This window comes from Hoplias malabaricus, chromosome 9, assembly GCF_029633855.1.
Source record: "Hoplias malabaricus isolate fHopMal1 chromosome 9, fHopMal1.hap1, whole genome shotgun sequence".
Taxonomy (NCBI): Eukaryota; Metazoa; Chordata; class Actinopteri; order Characiformes; family Erythrinidae; genus Hoplias; species Hoplias malabaricus.
The window spans coordinates 22,882,367-22,900,402 of NC_089808.1; the positions used below are offsets into that span (position 1 = coordinate 22,882,367).

The 18,036-nt window shown below is 38.7% G+C and overlaps 1 protein-coding gene across 3 annotated transcripts; it reads right to left on the minus strand.

The window, feature by feature from the left end:
- Positions 1–1,444: 1,444 nt before the first annotated feature.
- Positions 1,445–17,730, minus strand: b3gnt5b (UDP-GlcNAc:betaGal beta-1,3-N-acetylglucosaminyltransferase 5b). Of its 3 annotated transcripts, XM_066680305.1 has the most exons (3): positions 17,591–17,730; positions 16,308–16,359; positions 1,445–4,720 (listed from the first exon to the last, which is right to left on the minus strand). In XM_066680305.1, exon 3 carries the CDS (start codon positions 4,580–4,582, stop codon positions 3,443–3,445), a length of 1,140 nt encoding a protein of 379 aa, XP_066536402.1. In that variant the 5' UTR covers positions 4,583–4,720; positions 16,308–16,359; positions 17,591–17,730; the 3' UTR covers positions 1,445–3,442. The 3 variants fall into 3 exon arrangements, with proteins under 3 accessions (XP_066536402.1, XP_066536400.1, XP_066536401.1); XM_066680303.1 differs by lacking the exon at positions 17,591–17,730 and having other exon boundaries at positions 16,312–16,439; XM_066680304.1 differs by lacking the exon at positions 17,591–17,730 and having other exon boundaries at positions 16,308–16,410.
- Positions 17,731–18,036: the final 306 nt, after the last annotated feature.

Below are 18,036 nucleotides of genomic sequence, written 5' to 3' on the forward strand. Positions count from 1 at the left end.
ATTAAAATGCACTTCTTTAGTAAGTTTCTTTTCAGGGCCCCATAGATTGGTCTAACGACAGTTTTAGTTTTGAGAAATGGGGAGGCTCTGTGACCACAAAAAAAAAAAAGACTTTCCATTCATAGAAGATAAAAAAAAACAGGTGAGACAGGCAGAAAGTAAAGCAGTTTCCTGTGGTAGAAGGGGCTTTCCACTTGGGCCAGTGGATCCGGACTGATTTCTGCTTTAGTGTAAAGAAAGTGTAACGTTTATAAGAAAAATCCCTGGGGCGTTCTAAAACTTTGTAATCAAAGAAAACACCACACTGATAAAAGTAGGGCCGGGCAATTAACCGAAATCAACATTCAGAACTTGTCTATATCAGTTATATCAATTATTTTTTACTTTTGTATTATTCTGTTATGTCTCCACTGCGTTTTGGTACTGTTCCTTTAAAACCACACTACCAGGCTGTAATCGTGCGTTTCTGCTCCATGGACGCAACCGCAACACAGAGGCCGACCGACTCGAGCAATTCGTACTTTGGTTTTTACTATAATTAAGATGACACTGAAGAAAAAGAAGGCAAACACTGAGGAAAAGCAACCAAAGCACAATCACACACCGAATATAAACAGTGCTCTGAAAACGAGAGGAACAAGCTCCCAGCGACATTAGAAAAAATATCTCAGCTTTAACACTGGAGCACATTTACAGCACAAGCCTCGTCACTGAACTATGAGGGTCATAAATACAAAAACAAAATATTCGTTCATGAACTGTATTTGTAGGGTCGCACTCACACAGCTCCAGGGGCCTGGAAGTTGTGGGTTGGATTCCCGCTCCAGGTGACTGTCTGTGAGGAGTTTGGTGTGTTCTCCCTGTGTCTGCGTGGGTTTCCTCCGGTTTCCTCCCACAGTCCAAAAACACACGTTGGTAGGTGGATTGGCGACTCAAAAGTGTCCGTAGGTGTGAGTGTATGCGTGTGAGTGTGTGTTGCGCTGTGACGGACTGGCGCCCCCTCCAGGGTGTGTTCCCGCCTTGCGCCCAATGATTCCAGGTAGGCTCTGGACCCACCGCGACCCTGAACTGGATAAGGGTTACAGATAATGAATGAATGAATTGTATTTGTGGTAAAATGTACAATTAATCGTGATACTGATTTGCGCCCATATCGTCCAGCACTAGGTTTAAGTGTTATATTTCGTATACTACATTCAACATTGCAGACTAGGCAAATGTAAGGTGGTCACAAGATTAGAAACACACATTAGAAACATTTCCTTGAGACTACGGCTTGTTCTTTGAAGAGAAAGAGGGTAAATGCATCAAGAAAGAAGAGGATTTATAAAAGCCACAAGGATTTCTTTAAGACGTGGGTTGTAGGCAGATGCCTATTAATCAACACTGAAATAAGCAGTGACGATCTAAATAGAAGCATCAAAAGATTTATTAACGATACAAAAAAGCAAATTGCATTTTCCATGTACACAAATCTCATAAGAGACAGAACAGACACAACATACATTTCCAAACCAGTCACAGGACACTCAGACACAGGCAACACAATCTGACGTCTGGGCAGCAGAGTCATTTGATACATTAGCTAAAAATAGGGTTGTTCTTCTTCAGCAGGGCCAGGTGGTGTCAGTATCCAGTTATGAAACAGGTTTCACTTGGAAGGATGTTCAAATGAGCCCCAATCAGCATGTCGTTCTGATCTCATTTGCCACGTCAGAGGGTTGACCATAATTTCGTCATAATCCTTGATTAAACAGGACTTTGGAAATGGGCACCTGCCGGAGCCACCTGTGTTCACTGAACAAAGCCACGCCTTTATCTGTAAACATCTGCTCGTGCCAGGTAAACTCTACTTGGGAATACTGTCTATGCTATTTGACTAAAGCTAAGAGTTTGCAGTTAGAGCATCAAAAGGCATCCAGATCTGAACAGTTCGCTGCTCTGAAGCAGATTTCCACACATCTTGACACCCTGAGTAAAAGGATGTGATCACAAGATCAACACCTGACCAACCGGTGTAAACTATAACTTTTGCTGGCTATTGCTGAGGTAGTGAACACACACCTTACACTACACGTTTCATAATTCCAAGGATGTGTTCCTTAGAGGTAAAAATAGGCTTCAGAATTCCCTGTAACAACAATAGAGGAGAGCACCGTCTTTCTTTTTTTATTTTTCCAAAGCAAGAGAGCTGCCAATGCACTAGGCCCTTGCAGAACAGACTTTAAGAACAACTTGTGCTTGTGGATATGTGTTAGTGTTTTCACCTCCCTGTTCTTGTATTCTGTTTAAGACTGACCGGTGAAGCTTGTTAAACATGCAAGAGGCATAATAGATGAACCTTGATTTATGCAAATAGGATTAGTGAGGGCTCAAACCATTGACTCAAGGATATTCCTTGTAGCCTGTCTCACATGTGTACACGGGTTTCTCTCCAATTGTTGGTAAGAGGAGCTCTCGTGATCAAGTTAAAAAAAAAAAAAACGTATCTGCAAGGCCAAGTATATGGTAGGTTCTCAGTGGTGTGCCACTATGACACTTCACGAAGAATTTATGGCTCAAAAAAATAAATAAAATTGGGGGGAAAAAAATATCCAACTTACACACACTTCTCAGCCTTATACTTAAGATTACCTCCTTGTATCTACACTCATTGTTTTCTTAATTCATCAACTCCACTGACCACACAGATGCACTTTTTAGTTCTACCTTTACAGACTATAGTCCACCTGTTGCTCTGCATACATTTTAGCACCCTTTCATCTTATTCCTCAAATGGTCAGGACACCCAAAAAAGCATGTATGATTTGGATGGTGGATCATTTTCAGCGCTGCAGTGACACCAACGTGGTGTTTGTGCGCTGATACGAGTGGATCAGACACAGCAGTCGCTGCTGGAGTTTTTAAACCATGGGTCCACTCACTGTCCACTCTGTGAGACACTCCTCCCTCGTTGGTCCACCTTGTAGATGTAAAGTCAGAGACAGTAGCTCATCTGTCGCTGCACAGTGTGTGTTGGTCGTCCTCTAGTTCTTCATCAACGACTTCAGTCCAGGAGTGACACTGAGGGGTTTATCGACTCCAGCAGCACTGCTGTGTCTGATCCACTCGTATCACACACTAACACACAACCACCATGTCAGAGTCACTGCAGCACTGGGAATGATCCACCATCTGAATCATACCTGTTCTTTGGTGGTCCTGACCATTGAAGAACAGGGTGAGAGGGGGCTAACCAATTGTGTAGAGCAACAGATTTAATTTGCTGTTCCTGTAGAGTCAGTGGAGCTGATAAAATGGACAATGAGTTTAGAAGTAAAGGCCATCTTAATTATATGACTGACCATTCAGGAAAAAGTCTCATGAGCCAAAAAAAAAAAAAAAAAAAAATAAAATAAAATAAAAAATGCTAAAACAATGAGGAAAAAAAAAAACATCTGTCTTAAAAGAATGCTGCTTTGCATGGATAGGTGTTTATAAAGATAGGTTTACAAAGTAATCTCACTTTAATTAAAGTGCAGTAGAGCTTCCCAAAGAGTCCTGAGGACACACTCTCCACACTAGGATCTGTTGCATGTCTCCAAAGTTCATGGAAGTCTTTCACGTGTCCATGCGAGGTCATCATCTGATTATAAATGCAAGGGTGGTAAGGGGCTTTGCCCTCTCCCGAGAAGAAGACATGCTCCTGGGGTGAAATCCCCATGGCATTGGCACAAACTCCCATGAAGACATCGTCAATGTAAAGAGAGGCATTCAGGTTGAGGGAAGCTTGATAGAGCCTGGAGGCCACATCGCTGGAGATGACGTAACCAGCCCCAGGGGTGTAATCAGGATACAGCAACCAGGGATACATTTCTTCAGACACATAATACTTGCTGTCCTTTCTGCGAATTGGTGGAGAACCCCGATGCACTTTCCCAACCCAGAAGTCTTTTACCCCAGTGCGGATGACCTCTTGCAAATAACGGATCAGGTTCGGCACATGAACGAAGATGTCATCGTCTGCAGACATGAGGAATCGAGCATGGGCACAGAATGCATGTGTCCAGCCCAGCTGCATGAGCAACTTAACGGTGAGGTTGTGGAAAGTATCGAGAAAATCCTGTTGGATCAAATCCTGATAACGTTCGTCTTCCCAAAGGAGTTTCCGCTGAAACCTATTCCTCTCCAAAGTCTGAGGGTGAACACCAAGAGCAAAGACCACCTTCACAGTCACACCCAAAGTCCTCTCGATATAGGTCTCATCCCCCCATGTGGACCGAATGGCCTGTCGCCTCTCAAAGTTCTCCGGTGAGCTTTTCACAAACAGCAGAAGCAAGATGTCCCTGTCTGCACACTTCCACTTGTGGTTTATCAAATACTGGTGGTTGCTGAACTTCCGGGCTTCCTCGCGGCTAATGGTCAAGTTTGCCGTGATGTAGTCGAGGCTGGGGAGCAGGTGCCTTAAGGAGTAGGACTTTATGTGGCTCATTAGGTTGTAGTCTAAACTTTCCCAGTACACCATGACCACTGACAACGCAAAGCACGTCATCATCAGCTGCTGGAGTTGTCGTTTTCGGATCCGGCGTAGATTCACCATCATCCTGCACCTTTAGACGTCGAGCTGCTGTCAGGTCCGACAAGGGGCACGAAAGGAGCCTGGGTTACATTTCATGGAGAAAGGCTGTTTCTCAGGGCATTGTAGTTGGATTTCCATCATAAGGCAGAGAACATGTTAAATCTGGAACAGAAACATGGGAACATTTGTAAATGTGTATGTACCTTACAAACCAAAATACCTCTGTTGTGTTTTGCGTGTTCATTAGATCATCAAATAAGTAGTAAGAGTACCTGCACAATAAGTGGACTTGATAAAAATGGGCAACAAGTGCAAGTACAGGGCAGAGGTTCTTTTAAACATAGTTTCACCCAACAATGACCTGGAAATCTCACACACACACACACACTACACTGTGGATTTATTGTAGGCACTAACTGTAAATATGAATATGCAAATATATCTATTTAAATATATTTGACAATACAAATGTCACAAAAGCAGTGCTCTTGTCAAAATGCGACAGAATTAGGCGTCCTATTTTAGCTTGTGTGAAACCCTCTCTATATATTTAATTACAGGACAATCACCAAATCTATCCTGTCTAACGCTAACATACAGCACTGTTTGACTTTTCTGTAGGAAGTGTTCTGGTTGGAGTTTTTCAGAGATCCCTGAATCAATGCAAAAGCCAACACAGCAAACGTGCCATAGGGTGGGCCAATAATGGGGGGCTTTAAGGCCTTAGGGACAAAGTGCTGAGAGCGATGCAAAGCTTTCAAACACAGTGAGGTGTCTGATGGAACACAAAGGAAACTCAGAACCCATAGCTTCCGCTGGACACTGGGTTATAACCAAATGATCGTCAACCTGGAATGCCTCACATCATTTAAAGAAGTACTAATGTGCATTTTCTTTTCTCCCCACAGCATCCACCTACCAACGTGTGTTTTTGGACCATGGGAAGAAACCAGATCACCCGGAGGAAACACTAAACTATTAGTAATTACATTATCAGTAATATTTGTTGTCGTTAATATTGACCACTGTGTTTACCGGTGTTTGTTTACATAAGAATGATTTGTTTGTTTGCTCTATTTATTGTGTTCTCTGTTCTGGGTCCATAATATGGATTTAATTTGGGGGTGGTCCAGACACAGCCATGTAGTTATTCCTTGGCTACTTTATTAGGTTTATCAGTGAGCGTTAAGAGGGAAGGACTGAAGAGATTCAAGGTCGGTCTGAATGTGAGAAGCATCATCTTTGAATTTGAAACATTTTTCTATACACTTTTTAAAAGCCTTAGCTGAGGAAATGTGTTGTAGTTGATAAAGTACAGAACAAATACCAAAGTAATTCAAGTCCTGCACCAAGAATAAAACCTTAATAGACAACAATAAAACACTGCTATTAAAAAAAAAGTTGTGATACATGTTATTTCCAGGCCTTATTGACAGGTCTGGCACATGTAACACGTTTACCTCTGTACCCAATCTCTGGTAACCAACATATGCCTGTTCTTCGGTTGGTGGAACACATGTAAGTTTGCTGTAAAACAGTGTGTTTCTAACCCAGTGGACAGTAAGTACACAAACAGTGGAGCAAAGTGCAGACTACTTCCTTTAAAATAGGTGTCCTTGTGTACATGAGTTGAAATCCATGTAATTAACAGATATAACAGCTGACCAGAGGAGGATAGGTCCCCCCGTGTGAGCCTTGGTTCCTCCCAAGGTTTCTTCCTCAGCCCCTTGCTTCGCTCACCTGGGGAATATTTACATTTCATGTTAAAACTTTTATCTTTACTGGAATTCTGTGAAACTGCTTTGTGACACCATCAATTGTAAAAAGCGCTATACAAATAAATTTGATTTGATTTATTAAACCACTTGGCAAAATGCTGTGATCACACAGAGAAGCCCGACATGACTTTGCATTTGTCAAGAACAACGTGGCTTGTTTTCCAGCTGCAACATCAGTGTCAGAACAGTTGAAATGACACCTTTAGCTTAAAACTTCAATCCAGTTTTGGTTCTCCTAACTGTTATCTCGGGTAACAGCGGCGAGCTCATCTCTAAGGTGACAGACAAACACCGTTGTAAACACAGCAGGTCATCAAATCCCTTTCACATTAAGAGTCCAGGTTGCCATGGGGCAACAGAACACAAATCCTGCTCTGCATGGATTGTGCACTGGCAGTCCCCCCTGAAAATGTACTAGCCAACTCAGTCAGGAGAGATTTGGTGTGAAATGTTTAGGTGTGGAGAAACCAAAGTGAGTCAAGCGTATTCAGATGTGCTCATAGAAACCAGGCGCTAGAATATTTCCAAGCCTGACTGCTCAAACACAGACAGTGATTACAAAAACTGAAAAAGAATTTGACATTTGACACAGTTCACACAGAAAACAGTTGCAAACATCTCTCATAAAATTATTGCTCACATTTCAGTTCCAAAATCTATAGCCTTCCTATTACAAGTACTTGAGAGCAGTTTTAACTTCAAAAATGGCATTAAACGTGTGGCATCTTTAATGCATCCTGCAACATTTCATGCGACCCTCCCTAAAAAAGGACACAAGACAGAGTCTTAAAAAGTAGGTGACAGATTTACATTCTGATTAACACCCTGCAAAAACAGCTAAATGTTCAACTAGAGTTGTCAAAATTAATGTATTAAGGCTGTTTTTTTAACTAAATATTTTGATAAATTTGGCCACAATAATTCACTGTTTTTACAGAGCCTACTGACATATTAGTTTCATCCAGTGTGGTAAACCTAGCGTTGCTATCGCAGAGTTCAGGAGGTAGGTTAAATTTTTTAAATACATATTTCAGCATAAACATCTTATATTCTTACACTTTCTCTCGATATTTAAGCCATGAGCTGTGGTGTAGTTTTAATTTCCTCCACTAAAGCTACTGTGTCCTACACTAAAGCTCTCTCTGAAATTTTTACTCAGCAAATGAAGATAATCTAATTCAAATAATCAATATTACACTGAGATATTTAAATAAATAAATAAAGAACAGCATTATTCTGGCCAGTTTATCAAGCATAATCATGCTACACCTTTATAACTTGATTTTTGTGATTACGTTTGTCTATATTTATATTAGTAGTGTCTTGATCTAAATACATAATTCCACTTTGTTGATCAACCATTGATAATATTATTTTGCATTTATATATCCATTACTAAAAGTTTAAGTCTTGCAAAAGGACAATAAGAATGAGTTTAATCACAAGCAAATAGTGCAATTAATTAGTTAATTCTTTTAACTGACCTACATCAATAATTCAAAGGGTTTGTAGAACCAGTTTGACCGAGTCAAGGCAAAGAACTGAATTAAAAAGTATAATCCTTTCATGAATTGCAATGTCCCCTCTCCATGCCCTTTATCTGTATTCCCCATGAAGCTCTGAAGGCGTGTAGGCTCGCTGGTGGCTGTGGAGAGTAATAAAGTCTGTATCTGGGCTGCAGATATTGTGACTTCTGGTTCCTATCACCAGCACTGAAGAAATCAGAGTCATGTTTGTCTTTAATCAACCACTGTATTATGCAGGAATCTGACAAATCTGTGGAATTCTCTTAAAAACACGTGCAAAAGAATAAAAACAAACATTGTAAGCATAGCTTAGAGGTGATTATGGAGTTTTCAAAAAAGTAATTTTGGAGCCTGGTCTTGGTACATGCAGAGCTCTTTTTTTCCCCTTTTATAAACTTTATAATAGTTTTGTAGCTCTGGTGCAGAACAACTCCCAGTCCAAATTTGATTTTCTCCATATTCAGACTGTATCCATATTGATTTTTTAAAGTCTGGACAGCATTTAAAAAAAAAAACCTAACAAACACAAATCAATAAAAAACACAAATCAAAACCTTTAAATCAGATATCCTCCCCTACCAACAATGCGAAAAAAAAAAAACCTCTGTATGGTTTTATTGTGGTAAACCTAAGCCCTTCTGACATTGGGCTGCATTTTATATAGAGCCCAGACACTTGAGTTGTCTGCCCCCCTTGTCTGAATCTCTCTAATCATAACACTGGAACCACGGTAATGTGAGGAGAAAGAAAAGCATCGTCTAAAAACTGAGAAAATGAGAATGGAGAAGAAAGAACAGTGAAATCGGCTGAAAACCAGAGCTTCTGCTTCTCACTCCCCACTGCTGTGCGCTTGGAGTCGGGGTGAAAAGCAACCGGCTCATTATCATTTAAAGCAACAGGCACTGAATGCGGTCGCTCATAGATAGGGGGAGAACGTGACTGTGGGATTTGATCCTTGTGGTGATTTGAGCAAAGCAGGTCACAGCTGTTTTATTAAGACCCAGAACAGTGTTCACTTGTGGATAAATGGGTGTAATATGTCCCATTTAACGCACCACTATACATAAAGTTGGACACTGCTTTGCATGTACAGGTCATCTTTAAGCTTCATGGAAGAAAAGCAGAATATAATTTTTGCATAATCTCTATGTCTCCACATTAGCTGTTAACTCCTATCACACACAAATCAGACACAAAGGGAGGGTGAGAAGAAGAAGTAGAAGAAGAAAAAAAAAAGAAACTTCCTTTCTTAGAGGTAATGACCAACATGTTTTCACACCACAAATAACTCAGCATCACAGCTCAACAACAAATGCTAGGGACACCTCAGTAAACCACAGAACAAAACCATATATGGCGAGTTAGGACTCATCGTGTTGGATGGCTAAGGCATCACACGTACACATATATGGCTTTGTCCTGTGGTTGACTGAGGTGTCCCCAGCATCAGCTCTTTTGGATGACAGACAAGATAATGATTAGAAGTTCTTAATGTCAATTTCGTTTAATTGCCCAGACAATCTTGTCTATACTGATTATATAAATTATGTTTATATACAAATTAAAATTGGATTCTGTTATGTCTCCACTGTGCGTTCATGTACTGTCCCTTTAAAAACTATGCTATCAAGCTGTAGTCACATGATTCAGCACCCTATCTGCCACATGGAGGAGAACCTAAACGGCGAGGCCGACGGAGCGACTCGAGCAGCACATACCAAACAAAAACACAGCATATGTGGTTTGGAAGTGCTGTGACTATAATTAAGACGGCACTAAACAAAAAGAATTCAAATGTAAACGCTGAGGGGAAGAAAAAAAAAAAACAAAATAAAAAAAAGTTTCAGCCAAAGCACAATCACACACCATATATAAATATATAAATATCCCAGCTGTAATCCTGGAGCATATTTACAGCACAAGTCTCAAAACTGAACTATGAGGGTCATAAATACAAAAACAAAATAATCGTTTATTAATCATAATCGTGGTAAAATGTACAAATAATTGTGATATTGATTTGCGCTCATATCACCCAGCACTAAATATACCACTTTTTTTTTTTTAAGCTCTCTTCACAGCCCAACGAGTTGCACATTCACCCACATTAGCTGGCCACCATGCCTCATGACCAAAATGGGGGTAACACTCCACCCAAACACAGAGCAAAGACTTATATGCTCATTTAGGTTTCACAGTCACTCTGTCTCGCATGGCTAAGGCGTCACTGGGCAATCTCCTAATGTTAGAGCCTCGCTAGAGCCCAATTAGCGACCTCCCACAGTCTCTTAGCAGCTAGTCCTAGAGACAGTGTTTTTGGTTTACCAGGTCTTGCATGGCTGTTGTGGGTTTTTCTTACTGCATATTTTAATAATTTGGATCCGTTTGTTAGCTTTAACTTTGACTTTCAGCTTCATTATTCACTGAAATATCTGGTCAGGATTTGAACGGACATTGTTTTTGTTGAACTGAATAAGTACAGGCACATGAACTTCTTTTCTCCACACTATAGAGACAGCAGCAAATTTATAGCAAGAGATTTCCTCAGACATGGTGTAGATGTCAGGGATGAATAAAAAGGTTGAACAAAGGAAAAATATGGACATCTCTAGGACATTCAACAAAAAGTGGGACCATGCAGGAAAAGAGTGCCGGCTTTTTTATACTTGTTTCTTTCCTGGCACCTCATATAATGTTTTTTGCTCTTTTTAACCTCGTACTTGTGCTCTCAATCAGAAAATCACTGCTCCTTTTGACCTCGTAGGAGGTAAACTGTAATGCGAGTTCTTGAATTTGGGCATGGCGCACCATCTGAGCATTAAGAAGTAATTTAAGAAGCACAATTTTTTAATTAAAAGAAAAAAACAAAACAAATCCACTAATGCCAAAATAACTCAATAAGCACTGAACTCAAACAATATCATGTGGAGTTCACTTGCTCCGAGTAACATCTCTTTTGGGAAACCCACATTTTTCTGTTGCAAAAAATATGTTGCTAGCAAACAGTAGAGTTCTAGTTCTGTTATCAGTGTTACTGCAGATGTTAGCTTAGGCAAGAGGAAACGGCTCACAATCAGGACACAAAAAATAAAGAACCAACGGTTTTATTTAAGGTAGGCCTACATTGCTTAAGCTACACTGCAGTGAAAATGTACCCTTTCCTCAAACTAAAGGTTACCTTGGACCTTACAGAGTAATCCTGCATCTTGATGGTGAGAAGACTGCACACACACTGTCCTCAGAAAGTATATGATAAAAGTGCTAAAAAGTCACGTTATGCAGAAAACCACAGCAAAAATTGTACAGAAACACCTGCCCTATGAACTGGCAGGAAACATGGGGGCGAGAGGTGAAAAGAACCGTGCTTCCTCCTGCCTCAGCATCTACTGAAGTGCCCTTGTGCACATAATCCAACAGCCCGTGAGTTTGTGTTTGTGTGAGTGTGTGTTTGTGTGTGTTTTAATCCCATTTTCAACGCACGTCCTGAGTTAGGAGACCTGAAAACCTAGAGGTGCCCAATAGAGCCCAACAGGGCGATACCGTAGCATTCCCAATAATATCAAAAACATGTTTTTAAATTATCTTTTTAAAAAATCATATTGTGATAATTGCAATGTTCTGACTTATGTAAATATACCATGCCGTCACATGTAATCAGTCATACATTCGTTAAAAAAATGTAATGTTAAATACATTCAAAATAATAATAATTTTAGATGTTAATGTTTTTAAATATTACACACATTTTAAGCTATGGTTCATGACATTTAGTAACAAATATTGCCTTTAAAAATAGCACATTTAAAGTCCACAACTAAAATTAGACTTTTATAATTTAAGGGACTAAAACTGTGCTAAAAATAATTTAAGTTCATTTTTATTTATGTTAGTTTTTTGTTAATTATTAAAAGTAATTAAATGTACTAAAATTAAACTAAAACTAATACACATTTCAGTTGCCAAATCATACACACAGTTGCCAAAATTAACACTGCTCAGCATTTTTATATTCATTGTATTAGTTTTGTTATTTAAGGGTATTTTTCATATAAATGTTTGCTGTTTATATTCTTGCATTAAACATCCTATATTTTAATTTTGTTACATAATGTATTTTATACTGGAAAAACCGTCAAGTTTATTTATTTATCTCCCTCCCCTAATGAATATTTGTAAATGTTATATTTACACAAATATTAACCTATTAAAATAATTATTTAAATTTTTAAAATGTAATATAATATAGCCCCCTCCAGTGTTTGTTCCTGGCTCGTGCCCAGTGATTCCGAGTAGGTTACAGACAAGACAATGAATATTAATTACATTCTCTCAGTGAGATTCTCAGTGTACAATCTCTTCTAGGGGGAACAACTCAAACCTCAAAATTATCGATGACCCTACACATCTATACAGAGCTGTGTACAGATCCGTTTTTTTTTTTTTTTTGGTTCTCTTGCACACAATTTCACTTCCACTTCCACTTCAGTCAAATCTCTTGATTTACTTGTGTACACAGGGTTGGTCATAGTGTGCATGTCCAGATAAGGTTAAATGCTAAATGCTGTGAAAGACGTGTCCTCCTTTGTCATTCACTGCACAGAAATCTAACATTCATCAGCATGAATGTTAGCTGTTCCTTTAAATAACAATGAGCCACTCACTGTTCACCCTGACCCTGAGCGCACAGCAGTGAGGAGCGAGGAGCAGAAGCTCTGTTTTTTTCGCCGTTTACGCTCGATTCTTTTTCTTATCCATTTTTACTCAGTGCTCTCATTTCTCCGCACTCGTTGTGTCTGTTTTGCTCTGTTTAATCATAAAACGCGGGTCCAGCTCTGTGAATTGGTGACTCAGACAAAGGGTTAGGACAACTCTGGAGTGCCTGCACCCTACGTACAACACAGCACACAACATCTGAAAGACACATTATTATCCCATGTTTTCAGACTTTCACTAGATCACAGAAATCTGACCAGGCTGTTTTAACACACACAGTGTGTGTTTGTTGGTAAGAGCTCCCAAACTAATATGCTAATGCTCTTAAAAATTAAAAATGATATCCTCATAATATATCCACTTTAAAATGACCAAATCTGACATGGTTTTCAACCTACTTTTCTCCCTTCACTTAAAATAATAAATTCATTTAAAAAAAGGTTTGTTTTATGTGCACTTCAGACCAATATGAACACTCCCATCATGAACGGTGGCTACTCTCAAATATTTAAATGTCACACATTTACATATACAGTGTTGGAGTATTTGCAGGTATTGTAACTTCTACTTAATGCTATATAAACTCTAGTCTCCAAAAAAGACAAGAATTGATGACACTGTTCTATTTTTTCCTCTTTACACAGAAAAGAGAAATATAAAAAATAGGTTACATTTCGGTTTTGCACTGACTTACAGCAAACAGCACACATAAGAAAAAGAGACGTATATGGATGAGAAAATGTATAAGAACCCATGACCACAGGAACTCACTAGTCTGCGGAGCGTGTGGAGGTTAATAGGCTAAACGTTTTTGCAATGAAAAACACAGCTGCTCGTTGTATTACTGTCTGTGTGCATGCACAGGTATTCTATAAGAAACTATATTACCATACAAAGTAAAGAGGATTTAATGTCATTTCAGCTTTATATCCATACACAGTGAAATGAAATCCTGTTCCTCCAGGACCATGGTGCAACACAAAATAGGAGTGCAGGCTACAATCTACAGCATAATAACTCTGAAGGTAGGGATGGATGATATGGCCAAAATTAATACCACAATATATTTCCAAATATTTCGGTCTATATGATACTTTTCTTAAAAGCCCTAACCCAAACCCACCACAAATATGTGTAACTCCATTCATTATCTGTAACCAGTTTTTCAGTTCAGGGTTGCGGTGGGTCCCTGATTGTGTGTGTGTGCGCGTCTGTTGCCCTGTGAAGGACTGGCACCCCCACCAGGCTGTGTTCCTGCCTTGTGCTCAGTTATTCCGGAGCCTGAATCACTGGCCACAAGGCAGGAACACACCCTGGAGGGGGAGCCAGTCCTTCACAGGGCAACACACACACTCACACCTACGGACACTTTTGAGTCACCAATCCACCTACCAACGTGTGTTTTTGGACTGGGGGAGGAAACCGGAGCACCCGGAGAAAACCTACGCAGACACAGGGAGAACACACCACACTCCTCACAGACAGTCACCCGGAGCGGGTTCTGAATAGTCACTAAATCTAGTGGCAAAATCACTAAGTTCACTATACAGAGTGGAGGTTTGGACCCTGATGTGACATTTCACAAGGTGGATTGGTCACGACTTAACAAATGGAAAGTTGTTAGTATAAATTCCTGCCATTGCTGCTGAAAAACATTCTAGAGGAGATATTGGGCTCACAACAGTGCACTGTAAAAAAAAGTGCTTATTAAAATATCAGACATATGTTTGAAAATCATATATATATATATATATATATATATATATATATATATATATATATACACACACACTAACAGATTAAATTTGAGTGTTACTTTAACTGATTGATTTAGAGGGGTATTTTGATGGTGGGCAGATATCTGATGGGGACACGGCTGACTTGTGAGATCAAATGTTAATTTTAGACTGTTTTAATTTCCTGTGCATAATGTTGTAATGAATTTTAAATGTGGAGTTGTCATTTTAATTGAGAACTGTTTAAGCTTCTCAAACAATATTATAAACTACCTCTGTTTCTACACTCACTGTCCTTTTTATGTGCACTACTGACCATACAGTTCAGATATACAAGTCTATTTAGGTTTGGGCTATTTCCACTGGTCTATTTGTCAAAGTTAATACAATGCAACTGGCAAAGGAAACAGGAACTAAAGTTATAAACGTTGCATTTAAATCTTCTTCATTTTCCCTTGGTAAACTTAATTTGTACAGATTCACCTGCTGTTTAATGACTTTTTAATGAAAACATTTTACATAGCTTGTACCTTCTCTTTTATAACTTCAGATATGTATGTGTTAGAAATACTTACACATACACAAACTGATCAGCCAGACATTAAAACGTCCACTTTGCAGTTCTACAATTACAGACTGTAGTCCGTCTGTTGCTCTGTATACTTTCTTTGTGCACATTCACCCTGTTCTAAAATCATGGGTCATGGGTCATGAGCCCCACAGAGCAGGCATGGTTTGAATGGTGGATCATTCTCAGCGCTGAAGGGACACTGAGGTGGTGGTGTGTTGTGTGGGTATGAGGTGATCAGACACAGCAGTGCTGCTGGAGTTTTTTTTTTTTTTTACTAATACACCAGCTCTGTGGTAGTGTTGTGTGGGACCTGATCACTGAAAAACTAAGTGAAAAGGGGCAGAGCAACAAATAAACAGTTTTTTGAACCAAGTTCAAGTATATGGTTGGTGGAGATCATAATAGAAACAATTAATGTAGAAACAAGGTGATTATTTAATGTTGTGGCTGAACAAAGTGTGTGTGTGTGTGTGTGTATATATATATATATATATATATATATATATATATATATATATATATATAATGTAAATATTTCTAAGTATTTATAAATGTCCCTTAATGCATGTTGTGTGCATCATGAAACAAAACCATGTCTCAAATAAATAAATAAATAAATATTTTTAAATTATACATGAAAGTAATAGGATTCTATATAAAAGCAGATTAAAAATGAGTGAGTGTAGAGACTTAGGGGTTATATGAATTGTTGGGTTGATTTTTGTAAACGTAAATGCAGAAAATCATTAACATCAGTTATATTAGCGATACTATAGATTTACTTGAGCGAGTGTTTGTTTTTAGAGCTTTAACAATATTTAACAACACATACATCCTAAGTAGATATAGATAAAGAAAATATTCTATCTAACGTGTTATTTAAAAATAGAAATATTTTAAATAAAGTCCTGTAAGGGGCAGGTGAACGCCAAATATTTAAGGGAGTGGTTAAAAATTAAATGTAGTAAAAGATGAGGAGTGCCCTGCTAGTTAGCTACCGCCCTCCCTCCTGTATTTTAAACACAATAAAGTGTATAAACATTAAACCGTAAATGGTATAAACGGTCGTTTAAAGACTAGGAGCTGTTTAACAGTCGTAGCACTGAACTCCCATTTCTCTGCGATATTTTCACACATTTTATGAGGGGTAAAAAAACACATTACTCTATATTTCATTATTTTACCAAACTCCACGCCCAAACATTAAAGTGAACTATTAAAAGGAAAATGATGTGTTAAAATGAGTGTTATTATCCTCGTTTAATTTATATCTTTGGAATTTTCCGTTCCACCTTAAAACGGCGGCCGTTGACGTTACCACCGCTTCGCAGATTTTCTACCTGAATTTCAGCCAAAACCTCAATAAACAATGTTAAACTTTTTAAAACCGGTTCAGAAACTAAAAAAACTAAAAATGGAGCTTACCTACCTCCTTCTCGCCCGGAGCTGGAGCTGGAGCTAGCCCTCCTCCCAGGGTCTGAGGAGAAGAGTAAAATGTGAAGAGTAGTTCCGTTGTGTTTCTTTTTTTTATGAATATCTCTCTCTCTCTCTCTCTCTCTCTCTCTCTCTCTCTCTGTGTGTGTGTGTGTGTGCGTGTCCCAGGAATATATCACGTTGTGGGGACACAGACTGTTTATACGTTGACATTGTGGTGACACTCATATCATATCAGGTATCATACACACAATGTTAATCCTGAATGGCTGAAAGGGGTTGCACGAGAAACCATTATGAGAAACAAAGCCACATGGCCTATTCAGTTTTCCTAAAAACCAGAGTAATTTAACACAGTGTGCACCAAATATGTAACCTGAAACTCTTATGTAAGAAAAATCCATACATATACATCAATTTTTGTCAATTTGTAGTTTCATACATCTTTTGAACACAACAGCTGTCCTTCACATAGTGTAAAAAGTTCAAGATGAATGGAAATATAGAAATTACTCAAAATAAGATCTTTTTTACATTGACTTCCACTGAAAGGTAAGTACTTTTTCCCCTTTTAATATAAAGTTGCTATGAGTTATTAATTTTTTTACAAAATACAACCAAGCTAAGCAGTGACAACATTTGAAATCTTTTCTTTGAGCTTTTGTCACTGTAATAAAAATAGAAAACTAATACAGCACATTTTTTGTTAATTGCATTAAGAAAAAAAAAGCTTTCAAAAAGTGGGGCATGTAAACTGTTTATTCCCAGTTACAGATATTATAGAAATAAGACAACAGGCATGAATCACACCCACAAGAATACACACACTGTCCGCATGAGGAGTTCTAGCACAAAATTGATCTCTAAAAGCAGTAGTTTAGTGGTAGAATTTTGTCTTTGAGACTGTTAATATAACATTGTTTATTTGCACTGCATTCACTTGAAGGATGGAGCTCTATCCAGTGTCTTAGCTGCACCCATGGCTGATATGGTGCACATATACTGTATGCTCTCTAGAGTATGCATTGGCAACAGAACAAGACACTTATGGTACATAGTACCTACACAGATGCGCCAAACTGTACAAAAATACATGTTAAGTAAACATGGCTTAACATTACTGCTGCCTTTTGTATTGTTTTTTTTTCCAAAGCCTGCTGTTCCTGCCAGAAACTGTTGTTTGCCATGTCACCAACTACATTTCTGAAGGGGGCAGCTCTTGTGTAAAACAAAGCAGGTACCAAACAGTGAGTAGAGAAGTATAAAGTACGTACCATGCAGTGGGACGCACAGCTAGATTGCCATGTGCATTGGTAAGTTTCGACAAGAGAGGTATATGCAGTACTGATCTGTGGAGCAGGAAATTGTGTTCTAGATTATATAGAACTTTCGAGATTATATACAGTGATATATATGATCCAGAAATAAGCATTCAACCATTACCTGACATTACTCATGTTTTTCTCGGACTTTGTTCTTCTGTCACGAGTCTGACAACACTTCATGAGTTACCAGTTTTCAGCAGAACAAAAGCCCTTTTGCTCCAGACAGTAAAAACCACAAACTTTCACGTTCATTGCAATTTTCTTTTGAATTTCACTCTAAATTGAAATCTATCCATTGAACTGACAAATACTCGGGGCAAGGATCTCATTCCAAAGAAGTGCATATGCTGTTTGGCTATTTGCTGTCGCCCTAGTCCTTTACCAAACTATACTTT